This window comes from Crinia signifera, chromosome 2 (genome assembly GCF_055691185.1).
Source record: "Crinia signifera chromosome 2, ASM5569118v1, whole genome shotgun sequence".
NCBI lineage: Eukaryota > Metazoa > Chordata > Amphibia > Anura > Myobatrachidae > Crinia > Crinia signifera.
The window spans coordinates 56,519,844-56,534,155 of NC_139218.1; the positions used below are offsets into that span (position 1 = coordinate 56,519,844).

A 14,312-nucleotide genomic window follows, 5' to 3' on the forward strand; every position below is an offset into this window, starting at 1 on the left:
ATGTCGACTGAATGTGCGTTGATTTTTTTCATGTGTTGACTTACTGTCAACCAATAGTGGTCAACCTAAAGATTGTTGACCTAGTGACCGCATGCTGGTGGAGGAATGAGGAAAGTCTCGGGAGTAGCTAGATGTCCATGTATAACAGAGGAATTGTTGGCTAATGATATTGTTCAATGACGTCATCGGATGCCCACTCCGCACATCCAGTCGTTGACAATATAGAGAACTGAGCTGCATGTATAGACAACAGATGACATCATTAATGACCCGCGAGAGTGCGCATCGGTAACGACATTGAGCGTACACACTGGGCGATGTTACAAACGATATTTGCTCAGAAGGGCCAAAATATGCGATATCATTTAAAATATCACTTAGTGTGTATGGGGCTTTAGATGTTTATTTTTGGGTACTTTGGGGCCAATTCAGACACGTTCGTTTGGGTCCAAATTCGGCCCCATCCCTGATGTTCGGGGTTTTGCGCATGTGCAAACCCAGGGAGCAAACAGCTTCGGCGAAGGGAGGGACAGGGGTGGGCGGGGGTGGCAGCAGAGGAACGCCCATTGTTTTATGGGCGTCCCCATAAAAACGCTGGGCATTTCCCTGAAAACGTAGGCGAGGTGAAGCCCGCTATGGCCATTCGGCTGACATCACATGATGTCAACGCCCGCCCTGAATTCGGTGGATAGACTGACATTTGTTACCGAAGGGGAGAAATTTAAATCGATGGTAAGCGACCTTCGGATCTCTCTCCCGTTCGTCCACATGTGTGGGGATTCAGGCACCAGGCGTTCGGCCGGAAAACGTTTACCTGTTCGCTTGGCAGTGATTACACGCAGTCTAGCCATCAGCTATGTATCAGGCCTTACTGTATATCTCCCTCCACGTTATAGGCCAGATACACTAAGCTTCAAAAGTGATAAAATGGAGAGTGATAAACAGCCAGCCAATCAGCTCCTGCCTGACATTTTTCAAACACAGCCTGTGACATGGAAGGTAGGAGCTGATTGGCTGGCTGTTTATCACTCTTGTATCACTTTTGAAGCTTAGTGCATCTGGCCCTGTCTGTTTTCCAGCTTTGATAAATCTCCCCCACAGAAACTAGTAATAACAGAATGTAAATCAATAGCACAGGTGCTTATTTCTTTTTTATTATTTCAGACAAAAAGCATGATTTTACCTATATAAAACATGCTTTGTATCACCATTGGCAGTGTTAGCAGTAAATGTTAAACACATTTTACATTAATCTATTAGTATACAATGCAGTAATATAATGATGTGTCATGTACCCAAGGGAAAGGTAATTAGAAAGACACTTGTTCCATATAAAATGCAATTAAATAGAAATACACAATAAATTAAATAAAGTAAATTAAAAACAAAGCATCTGTTTTCCCTCTATAATCATCAAATGGAAGTGTTCTTTTCCCAGTAGACTAGATGGAAATGTCGATTAAGTAATACAACTAGACAACTGTGACTTAATATATTGCAGCCACCATACGAATGGATTAAGTGGGTAATACCCCTTTTATACTGCCGCAAAAACCCGGGTCAGCGGCAGTGTAAATGGGCCACACTGTGTCCCTTTATACGGGACTTCTACCCAGGTCCTGACCTGGGTAGAACACGGCTAGGACCTGGGTAGAGGGCGGTGTAAATGGGTACGCCAGGTCATCCGACCTGGCTCCCGTTTACATCAATGGAGGTCATACAGCCTGTGGACCGCAGCATCCGCAGGTTGGATGGGGGGGGGGGGGGGGGGGGCACACACAGCCTCTACTGCTGTCTGCTATACTCTGCAGACAGCAGCGGCGGCAGCGGAGGAGGTGAATGGATGCCTGTGTACGGCATCCATTCACTTCCCGGGCAACAGCTGGGGGGTGCACAGGGGCTGGGGGCAGCCCAGATTACTGGCTTGCCCCCAGCACAGCGGTCCGGGTCCCGGTGGCAGTGATCAGCGCTTGGCAATGATGTTATCTCCAAGCGGCGGCTCAGGAACCGCTTGCGCTGGGTGGTGGCGAGCTCCGGTGTAAAAGGTAACAAACGACTTGAAGCTAGGTCCAAAAACCTGGGTGCGACCCAGCGTTTGGTTATAAAAGGGGTATTATTCAGCTTTGGATGCTGAATTGATAAAATCCAATTTGGCGCTTTAAGTAATTCTTCGCATGCTGCAGTGCACATGCGCAAGGCTTTTAACTGCAGTCGCATCCTGGAAAATGTGACTGCAGTCCAATTGATAAAGTGCTCCAACGTCGGATGGGTGGCAATGCGCCATTGGGTGCGGTCCAGACAATGGAGGCGTGTCCGGCTTTCAGGGCAGTTCATGGGCCGCTGCGTGACATCACACGTAGCCGCTGCAAGATGGAGAATTGGAGTCGCGGTGCCTGCCTTCGCAGCTAGGCTGCAGAGGCAGGGGGCTACCTGCCTGGGCAGCTGACATCACCAGATGTCAGCTGCCCACCCACTTCCTCCCGAGTGTCCATGCACATGTAAGTGATTTGATGGTCGCGGACCATCAAATGATGTGGGTGGATACCACTAGGCTGCAAATGGATGTTACCAGGGCCAGACTAGCCATCTGGCACTTCTGGCGAATGCAGAAAGGCCGATGGCCAGGTGGACCGATTTCTTCTTGCAAGTGGAGGCTCCACCTCCCGATTGGCGCACAGAGAGCCGCTGGACTCGCAGTGGGTCCAGTGGCTCTCTCTGTGCGCCGCTGAGATCCAGGAGACAGGGAGGCATCACACACCTGGAGAGGTTACGTACATATGCGCATTGCATGTGTGCGCGCTCATGCGCATACACAAATGCCAAGGCCGATTCAGCGGCCCAGTCTGTCGCTGGATGTTACTGTGTTACAACCATTCGCGGGAATCGCCCTTACGAATGGGTGGCGCCCAGGCCATCATTCGCAAGGCGGGATTTGGTGGACTCGCAAGGCTGCGAATCAACCAGAATAACCCCCATTATGGCTTATACATATGCCCAGTTTGGATTATTTAGGATAAATCTGTTTTTATATTTACCTTCATTACCGCTGCTCCTATTTCGGATCCTAATACCAGCTGGAAGGGGACATCGGATTTTCCGATTACAGATACAGAACCTGCTTTGTCTGAGAGGAACGCTGCAACTTCCAGGCCTAGATACAAAGTAATAGCTAGGTTTAGTTTGATAAGAGTATTATAACAATGTAGTTATAATATATTCAGCTAGTAAAATATATTTTTCCAAAACAATAAAAGCAGTCACACAATATAAACCGGGTAATACAAATACTTTCACAAAATAAAAATAAAACGTTGCATAACAACTTTTCATTAAAAAAAACCCAGAAAATTGTTTCCAAAAATATCTTATTTTTCTGCTTTTTTAGGGAGACAGACAAAAACATAGGGCCTGATTCAGACTAGTCATGTGACGCCAGCCGCCCACCCCAAGCAGGCATCGGCCCTCCTGCGTTCCCAGGGGAATTTCCAGCGATTTCATACAGTAGCTCGGTAAGTGTGAAACTCGCTGAAACCGTTCGCTCCTGATGTTTGCACATGTGCGTAAATGGGCATGTGCAAACCCCCCACTATCCAACAAGGGGCCAAATTCTAACCCAAATTAAAGGGTCTGAATCGGCCCCATAGGATGTAAGAGCCTGATCTCATAAAGAGGAAAATATTCCTGCATCACCTGGATCAGAATTCGTACTGCTGGGAGACACTGCTCTTTCCACAATCTAATTCTAAGGTGGCCATACACACGCAGATTTATCTTCAGATCTGGCTGGTTGGAACAAAATCCTGGTTATGGATGAGAGCAAATGACAGTTGACCATTTGCTTGGAATTGCTGGAAAACTGTCACTCATCCATAACCATGTTTTTGTTCCATCCAGCCAGATCTGAAGATAAATCTTACTAGTGTATGGGCACCTTAAGCCTGTGGCTTCCTACATATCTCCACTTCTCATATCAAGACCAGGTCAGTGACATTACAGCCAAAGGCAACACTCCCAACTAAAGGCTGACATTAAAGAAAAGCAGTCTATGGCTTTACATGGAAGGAGCGCTGCTTTTCCTTCATGTCAGAGGCCAATGCCATATGTGAGGGTGACATGAAGACCTTCAAGACAATGGGACAGATGGACCAAACTTCAAGAAGTGGAGACTGAGGACCAGATGTATCAAGCTTCAAAAACTCATAAAGTGGAGAGTGATAAACTACCAGCCAATCAGCTTCTACCTGCCATGCTACATGGCTGGGTTTGAAAAATGACAGGTAGGAGCTGATTGGCTGGTTGTTTATCGCTCTCCATTTTATCACTTTTTAAAGCTTGATACATCTGGCCCTGAATAACCACTTTTGGAAGTGCATCCGGCCTGTTATATCCATTGGGCTGTGCTTTAAGGACTTCCTAAATTTTGGTGCCCTAGACAACTGTCTATGGGCCTAATCTCAGACCTGATCACTGGTATGCGCATTTGCCGAGGACTGCCATCAGATAGCTGCTGCGCAGACAGAGGAGAATCCCACCCCGTGCAAGTCCGCAAATCAATTCGCAACTCACTCACCATCGATTGATTGATTATCCTAGTCTGTCCAAGTGTGCATAGCTCTGACCCTGCCACTACTCTGGACTAAAGCACATACCCTAAAAAACGCCCACACGCGCCTGTTTTTTTCAGGCACTACCAGGAAACGTCCGGTGTCCACCCCAAGCGGCGACTTCCGGTCGGTCAAACTGACGGGACTGCAAATAGATTCATGGCTGATTTTTGTTGCTGCTCGGCCTTGTGCATGCGCACTATGATCCATATGCATGTGCAGTGTCCGGTAATCGATTAGTGCTAAATTTGCACAACAGCGATCAGGTCTGAATAACACACAACCCCCCCCATATTAACCCTATGGGAAAAAATTTGGTACTTGTTTCCTAGCATGGCGCCCCTCGGGTCCCATCGCATACCATTAGTTAAGGTATACGATGGGACCCGATCAGACCCAAAATAAGCCTTTTAGGAGTTCATTGTACAATTTTTTGATTTGCCATTGAGTCCAATGTTAAATGCACCCCCAAACCCGATTTTTAATTGTATACCCACCCTGATGGGTAATTACTATGTGAAATGCCCCCCCATTGTTAACGCCACCCCAGTATCAACGCAAACCCGAAGCGTAGCGAGCGGTGGCGGTACGCATCCTCCGACCTTTTCATACCCCCACTATCTACGTCGGCGTGGAGTTGATTTTATATAGTGTGGCGAGCGCAGCGAGCCCCGCGAGGGGCCGCGTAATACATGTGAAGTAATCCGCGTCCCCTCGCTGCGCTTGCCACGCTTCGGGCACGGTGGTTAGCTGAGTTTGCCACACTATCTGAAATCAACTCCACGCCGACGTGGATAGTGGGGGTATGAAAAGGTTTGAGGACGCGTACCGCCGTCCCTCGCGGGCTCACTGCGCTTGCCACGCTTTGGTTTGGCATTGATAGTGGGGTGGTGTTAACAATGAGGGGCATTTGATATACTAATTACCCATCAGGGTGTGTGTACAATTAAAAATCGGGTCTCATCGCATCGCATGCGATGCGACACGATCTTATAGACCCGATGCCATCTAGAAGGTGCAAAATAAATAAGAAAAATTATGATTGGTATCATATTCCTATATTAGTAAATTTACCCCTATGAGAGCACCGGCCCTGATCAAGTTACTTCCCCTAAAACAAGCACCACAATTATCATTATTTGCCATTATACTACTTCAAAATTGACAACATTATTGGATTAGGTCCCGTGGCGGCAGCGATGTCAGGCTGGGTTTACATCGCTAAGTGTGTGCCCAGCTTAAAGGGGTGTACACACGGACAGGCTGCTGAGTGCACTATGGGCGCATACACACCAGGTGATTTAAGCCTGTTTTATATGTGACCTCGCTAGATTGCTTAGAAATTAAGCACGGATCGCTCCGTATGTATACCCCCGAGCATTGGCGATGTGCGATCCCATGCGTCACCATCGCCTGACTGGATCTTGACTAAATATAGTCAATATCTAGTCAGTGTTCTCACTAGTCTAACGTGTGTACGATATTGGCCACAAATTGTAGGCACCATAAGTTATGGCAAAGGGTCACAAAACAGGTCATAAAGGATTCCTTTTTACACTTTCTTGTAATACATGGCTTATACTAAGTAACATAGATTTTATTGTGTAGTGCAGAAGTAATTAAGTTGGAAATTAGATTAAATAGTCACAATGCATTTTCAAAATACTTACCTATGAATGAGCTTCCCATGATCACCACATTTTTGCCCACGGCAGTCTCACTGATCGCATTCGCGTCTTCAGGTGAACGCAGATAGAAAACATTTTGCAAAGTGGATCCAGCGCACCGAAGCTCTCTAGGTCTAAGATACAGACAGGAGAATGAGAAACAAAGAATAGGAATTACAAAATTTGTACCACACACAGACATACATGGTAATCATAATCATTATCGTCATCAATAGCTGCCAGGCTGTGTGTGGTATAGCCATTGATAATGTGACGTCCCGGCAACAATTAGTGTCAGTATTTCAAGATGATATAGTGACAGTCTGTGCAATGTTTTCCCTAGACTAGAGATGGATATAACTTGACAGGAGCCTATAACCAGGCAAAGAAACTTGGCGCCGCAGCGGCAGTACAGACTGCGCGCTGCCAAGATGGCGCAGCAACTTGTTGACTCTACTGAAGAAGTGGGCGGACTTGGAGGCGGGGCCCTGGGCATCACACAGGGAAGTGTGTTATACATAAGGGCCTGGCGCTCTGCACTGTGCCAGTTCCTTGTACATTACAGTACTGTAACACATACAGCCGGGCATGCATATAGGATAATGGATGGGGGTAATGGATGGTCGTACTGCCAAGACACAGCCGGGCATGCATATAGATTCACAGTCTGTGTCTCGGCAGCGCGACCTTCCATTACCCCCAGGAATTTCATTTTTACCCCATTTGGGGTCATTTACCCCTGTTCCCCGACCACTGCTTTACACCATATCATTTACTTTTAAAAGTATCCACAGAACAGATTTAAGTAGTTTTGGAGGTATCACACAGAGACATAGCAGGGCACCAATGTGGCCTGAGCCTGCCTGTGGGTTCATGCGATGTCATGAAGAGAGAGCTGGGACACGGAGGCAGAGCAGCGGGCTGGTAATTAGATACCTATGCAGCTCTTGGGTGGCACTCAAGGCACTCTGCAAGCCATATACAGATGACAGCAGGGCAGTGCTGGTGCGGCTTCCTTGGGCCTTTGCCCTGGGTGGCAATAGGGCTCGCACATTCCTATTAATTGCCCTGAAGTAACAGTTTGTATGTGATTGCCTGGTTGTCCTTTAAGGCCCCCATACACTAGGCCAACTTGTCCTAAGGACAAGTTGCACCTGATTTCCCTGGCAACGCGCTTGGAGATGACATCATCTCCAAGCGCTGGGACCGCGGTGATCCCCGCTGGATACACCGATCGCCGTGCACCAAGGTAAGCTGCTGCACACACACCCCCCCCGGCGTACCCATTTACACCGCCCTCTACCCAGGTCCTAGCTGTGTTCTACCCAGGTCAGGACTTGGGTAGAAGTCCCGTGTAAAGGGACACGGCGTGATACATTTACACCGCCTCTGACCCGGGTCTGACCCCGGGTTTTGAGGCATTGTAAAAGGAGTATTAACCTCCCCTACTGTAGCAGTTTGAATGGATTGTTCTGCTATTGATGAAATAATGTAGTGCACATTTCAAATTACTCAAAGGCTAAAATTGTAGTCTATGCAGAATCCAAATAAAGTATACCTTTGTCTATTTATAAAAGACGTTAGCAGTGTAAAAAGAAGAATCGGGGGGCTAGATTTATACTGCATGCAATATAAATCTATTCATCGATAGTGTTCTTCTCAGCAGAAACCAATGTCCGTACCAGATCCCTCAGCACACATCGCATGTGTGCCAGCGATGTGTGCTGAGCGGTCTGTGCTACACTACATCGCTCAGCACGGAGGCCCCTGTAGGGTATGCCGCATTAGTGTTTGTACCTTTATAACTTCAGATCTCAATAAACAGAATCAAGGTTCTGAGACAATAAACTTGGAAGCAGAATCTGACAGGTGCCATCCAGGTGATAGCAAACTGTTATATAATCCAATGGTAAAGACAGAGACGTGGAGTATTAGGAATGTAGTCTGGTATCAAATATTTACCTGCTGCCGGTAGCGATTAGAAGTTGGCTGTATTGAATGGATGATCCATCTCTAAACTTGACCTTTGCTTCATCTGTGTTAATAGAAACCGCCTAAAAGTGATCACACGAATCAATGAAATATAATGAAATAGTACAAATAAAAGTACAAATATCACATACTGAGCACTTCAATTACCAATCCAAATAGTCACAGCATTAATAGAAGCACCTATATATATTTTAGGAACAAATTAATTTGTTTATCAGTGGGTCCCAGAAACTAGCTGATTGGTAACAAATATGTAAGCAGGAGAATCTCAATGCGTGAAGCTCATATGGCTAGTGACTAGGACCTATCTGGAAGGTCCTGATTAATGTCGGGCATCTGCCAATAGGATGCACAAGCACACACCTGATTAAAATATGTGGCATGCCTTTATTCTGTGTGTGACTATGGGGGTTATTCTGGTTCACTCGGAAAGGCACAATCACTCTCTAATGGACAAAACCATGTGCACTGCAGGTGGGGCAGATGTAACATGTGCAGAGAGAGTTAGATTTGGGTGGGGTTTTACTTCAAACTGAGATCTATATTGCAGTATAAGAATGAAGCAGCCAGTATTTACCCTGCACAGAAACAATAAAACACCCAAATCTAATTCTCTCTGCACATGTTACATCAGCCCCACCTGCAGCGCACGTGGTTTTGTCCATTAGAGAGTGATTGTGCCTTTGCGAATGAACCAGAATAACCCCCCATATCTGCATATGTAATGCTATATTATATTGCTCGCTAGAAAAATAGTGTAGCCTAGCTATTCGTATGCCGATACAGCTCCAGACGCATATATTTATTTATTAACAGTTTCTTATATAGCGCAAACATATTCCGCAGCTGTACAGAGTATAGCTGAACATTCACATCAGTCCCTGCCCCAGTGGAGCTTACAATCTATATTCCCTACCACATATAAATGCATACACATTCATTCTAGAGTTAATGTTGTTGGGAGCCAATTAAGCTACCAGCATATTTTTGGATTGTGGGAGGAAACTGGAGTATCTGGAGGAAACCCACACAAGCATGGGGAGAATATACAAACTCCACACAGTTAGGGCCATGGTGGGAATCAAACCCATGACCCATGGAAAGTTGCATGGAAAGCACTCAGCGTTACCAAGTCAGGAGGCTCGATGAAAGTGGACACATCTGTAGAACACCTGACGTGTTTAGCAATTGCATCTATCATTTATAAAACTTATACACTTTCTTTATTACTCACCTAGAGTTACAAATTGATACAAGATTTATAGCAGCCTCACTGTCTGGATAAGTGAGTACTGTACATGCTTGGTTTGTTTATTTCTGCACTGATTCCTCTTTTATCATTAGTGACAGCACTATGAACCCCTAAATTCCACCCCAAAAAAACCCAAAACATTGCACTTAGGCCCTTATTCTGGTTGGTGCGGCCGGAGCCGCACACGGTGCTCCGGCCGCACAAACCAATCCCCGCCCACAAGACGGATCGCAACGGCCGTCCGTACACGGACGGCTGGCGATCCGCATAAAAATGGTGGAGGCGTACGCCTCCACCATGGTGGGAGCTGCCCCCTGCATTCGATGGTCGTCGACCATCGAAGGCAGGTCCGCACGCCCCAGCAGCTCCCGCAAGCTGAGACCACACGGACAATCGTCCGTGTGATAGCTTGTATGGGGGCTGAGAGCTGACATCCGGCGACGTCAGCTTTCCGCCCCCATGAGTTGCGTCACACCCTCATTACCATGCATACGCCCCGCGTTTGCATGGGAACGCCCATGAAACGCGGGGCGTACACATAGGGAAATGAGGGTATGAAGCCCCTCACGCCCCTATACGCCCCCTTTGCGGCGGACGAAATACGTCTGCGGCGAAGGGGGCTGCACATGCGCAGATTGACCTCTGCGCATGTGCAGACTAAAAACATCGGCGGTACGGCCGCACGCGGGCCGTACCGTCCGATTTAGAATAAGGGCCTTACTGTACAGTGCTGCAAACACGCCTGCAATTAGGAGTTTTTGTGCTAAACCATACAATACCACTTATGTCCAGAAGGGGGCAGGGATGTTACATGTGATATGTATTTTACAAAAAAATAAAAATAAAAATCTACTCAATCTCATATATAACAAAAACGCAATTTCTGATGGATTTTACATTTTGTTGGATATGGTGGAAATATTAAGGGTTCCATTAGATAGACCTATCTTTTATTATGTAGAGAAAATACATATCTCATTAGCAGAACAAAGCATTATGTACTTGTGTAGAGAAAAGCCCTATCACTGTGCTATCGGCAGTGTTAGCCCTGCTTGCAAAAACATTTGCTGGATTTCTATGGCAAAAGGATCTTCCTCTCACTATAGCAGGCAACAGCATTCTAGAAGGTTTGTAGGGTTACAGTACAGCAGCATACAAATGTCAGCAGCACAGTTCACCAAACTCCTCACAGCTTCCAATGGCCCTACCGTAGCCCCCGCCCCCACCCTATCACCTGGGCAGCTACTGTCCTCTGTCCTGGACACAGATTTAACAGAAAGCCACAGGTGCTGCTAATCAGCAAAACCCTGATCACATCAGCATAGGAAACCTGGACTGGATCTAATTATCCTGTTGCTGCTTTAAAACCTGGTCCGGATAGTTCACATTCACCTCATGTGAATTTATGCTGTCCCTGCCATTAATATATATACACACATTTATAAACTACGAGCCTGATGCAATGCAAGTCTGGCGCCCATGCGGAATACAGGCCGGACTATGAGGTTTTTTTAAAGGTAAAATCATTTACAAGGCAAAGCGCATGCCTTTTAAATGATTACCCCTGTAAAAAAAACTCTGAGTTCGGCCGGCATCCCGCACATGGCCGGACTCGCAACGCAGTGCATCAAGCCCTGTATCTAGATTTCTCACTTCACAAGATTGATCATTACATTTAAACCTTTGAAGCTGAGTATATCATTGTGATAAAACGTACACACTGGATCATTTACATGATTTGTCATTCAGAATCCATCGTAATCAGCCACATTGTTTACAATGTTGTGTAATGTGTTCCTAGCTTTACTACCTTCCTCAGAAGGCACAACGTTACACCAAAATTTATAAAGTGCACAACCAACTTAATTACGGCATCAATATATATATTTATTTTGTTAGCTTTTCTGTTAATGCTTTTTTTCATATTATCCTGACATTAGTATGTCCTTCATTATTATACAAGTTGTAAACTCATACTTACATTTCTGTTATTTATGGTTAGAAAACCAATAAAATCATATTTATTGCTTGATGGCATGATAAAAACAAAATAATTAAAATTACTATTACAGGTTGAGTGTCCCTTATCCAAATATCTGTTATCTAAATTATTCCAAAAACCATACATTCCAGAAAGTAAAAAAAAAATTTTTTTTTTGCTAAAAACACAACTGGGGACATCTGTAATAGTGTGTACAGACTAGAACAGCACTACTGAGGACATTATATATAACTGGCACTACTTAGGACATTATATATAACTGGCACTACTGAGGACATTCTATATAGCTGGCACTGTACACAAACTTTGTTTCATGTTTTGAAATCTTGTTTTATGCACAACTAAAATATATTTGTGTATATTTCATAGGTTTGATGTGTTTGTACATCATAAATGCAAGATACCGCAAGGTGCATCATTGAAATATAAAAATATTCTGAAATATGGAATAATCCGTTATCCAAAATTCTTCTGGTCCCGAGCATTTTGGATATGGGATACTCAATCTGTATATGCAAAACCAGAAATGCTTCCCTTTTAATATCAATGTTCTTTCAAATCCCACAATTACTTGTAAAAACCCCCACTTAGTAAATATGCCCGTTTATTTCAAAATTCAAAAAAGAAAATAAGCTTTTTTTAAATAATTAATATTTTTTCCTAGTAAGGATGCTCTGCTTCGACTCCAACACATAAAGATGGAAACTAAGGGTGTGATTCAGGTTGATGTGCAACAGCAAACTCCTTCTTTAATGGACAAAAGCAGGCATGGCCAACATGTGGCTCTCCAGATGTAGTCAAACTACAAATCCCATCATGCCTTGCCACAGTTTTGCTATAAGGGAGTGTTAAAACGGTGAAAAGGCATGCTGGGATTTGTAGTTTCACAACATCTGGAGAGCCACAGGTTGGCCTGTCCTGGACAAAACCATGCTGCCCTGCAGGTGGGAAGGATGTAACATGTGCAGAGAGAGTCCGGATGGATTGGGCCAAATCGCATGTACTGACATACCTTCCGACCCGATGTGCGGTCCTGTGCGCATGGTCGGAGTTGGGAGGTCGGACGGGCTGCACCTAAGATTTGGTAAATTTTATGTGCAGCCTGGAGGCAGGCAGGGGCAGTGGGCGGTGAAAGCAGCGAGGGAACCAGAGAGCCGGGCAGGGAACCCAGCGAGGGGACCAGAGAGCTGGGTATGTTAAGCCGTAGAAAGCGGAAGGAGCCAGGTAGCGTAGGGGAAGCCGTGCAGCGGGCGCACATAGAAAAAACCCATACAAATAAATGGGCAGCCAATCAGCGATTGAGGGAAAAACCCATACAAATAAATGGGCAGCCAATCAGCGATTGAGGGAGCTCTCAACCAATCTCTGGCTGCCCATTCATTTGTATGTTTTTTTTTTCTTACGCTTCACATACCCAGCTCTCTGGTCCCCTCGCTAGGTTCCCTCCGTCTGCAGCTCCCTGGGAACTGCATGTGATAAATCGCATGCGATTTATCACATGCAAAACTTGGCACGTCAAGTGCCAAATCGTGTGAGAATCCCCCGGGGAGCGGTCAGGATGATTAGGTCCAACTTGTCCTTCGGGTGCCTAATGTATGGGGGCAGGGCCGGCACCACCACTAGGCAGCTCTAGGCATTTGCCTAGAGCGCCGGCCACTGGAGGGCAGCAGTTTGCAGCAGGTCCCCCCGGATGGAGGTGGCACCGGCCGCAACTCAGTTTCAACACACCCCACCCAATTGTAACTCTCTGCACATGTTACATCTGCCCCACCTGCAGTGCACATGGTTTTGTCCATTAAAGAAGGAGTTTGCTTTTGCAAACCAACCTCTAATTTCTCTATGACACATAAATTCTGAGAAGTTAATAACCACATGCTTATGTTCTGTATAAATAATCAGCGACCCTTTGATAGGCAAGCCAGTCGTAAGTTGTATAAGAGTAACAAGTAGCTCTTTTTATCATATCAAATACTGACTTAAAACTAATTATACAGGTCATGAATTGCTAATAGGGTGTAAAACCCGATTTCACATGTCATACGTCCATCACAGCTGTGCGATCGCAGTAATAGTCTCTTACTCCGCTCAGGAAAATCATCTAAAGTTCTCCACATCAGCAAATTATCTTTTTGTTCTAGTTATGGATTTCACAATGAAACTGACTGCTGCATGCAGCATAAATTGAGGCATGACATTTTAATGGCACATCACGGTATTAAGCTGTTTCTATAGCAAAACAAGAAAATGACAGACAATTTACAAACACAAAGAAGCTAAAATAATACAGTTAACGATCTTAATCTTTTTCTGTCACTTACGTAACACGTATTTTGTGCAGATGTGTTAAACTGCGGACTATGAAAGTATTGTACATTGGAGAGGTTAACACGATGCAGGGGCAAACGCAGGATTAGGGGCAGGTTTGAGAAATTGCAGGGGCCAGATTGCCTTATTGCATCAGCCAGTCCAGGCATACAGGTGTATGTGCTAAGTGTCCGTATGTGGTGAGTGGGGCTGCTCAGTTATGCGGCCACAGAAAGTTCAGTTTTTTTGGTGGGGTTTAAGGGACAGTAGTCTGGCTCCTACATTGTACTGTATATACCATGTTATATCACAGGTTCTCAGGACCCCACGCAGTGCATGTTTTCCAGGTCTCCTCACAGAATTAAGTGAAATAATTAGCTCCACCTGTGGCTCTTTTAAAATGTGTCACCTCTCGGGTGACCTGCAAAACATGCAACATACATGGGGTCCTGAGGACCGACTTTGAGAACCTGTGGTCTATATGGATAAAT

The 14,312-nt window shown here is 45.5% G+C and overlaps 1 protein-coding gene across 1 annotated transcript in view; it reads right to left on the bottom strand.

The window, feature by feature from the left end:
- The window catches only part of LOC146059705 (apoptosis-inducing factor 3-like), a 149,807-nt gene that overhangs the window by 104,063 nt on the left and 31,432 nt on the right, over nt 1-14,312 (bottom strand). The window contains exons 9-11 of the mRNA XM_083172165.1: nt 8,234-8,325; nt 6,275-6,405; nt 3,036-3,151 (exon numbers count right to left, since the gene is read on the bottom strand). Of these exons, the coding sequence (XP_083028291.1) occupies nt 3,036-3,151; nt 6,275-6,405; nt 8,234-8,325 (339 nt within the window). The remainder of the gene's footprint in view (nt 1-3,035; nt 3,152-6,274; nt 6,406-8,233; nt 8,326-14,312) is intronic.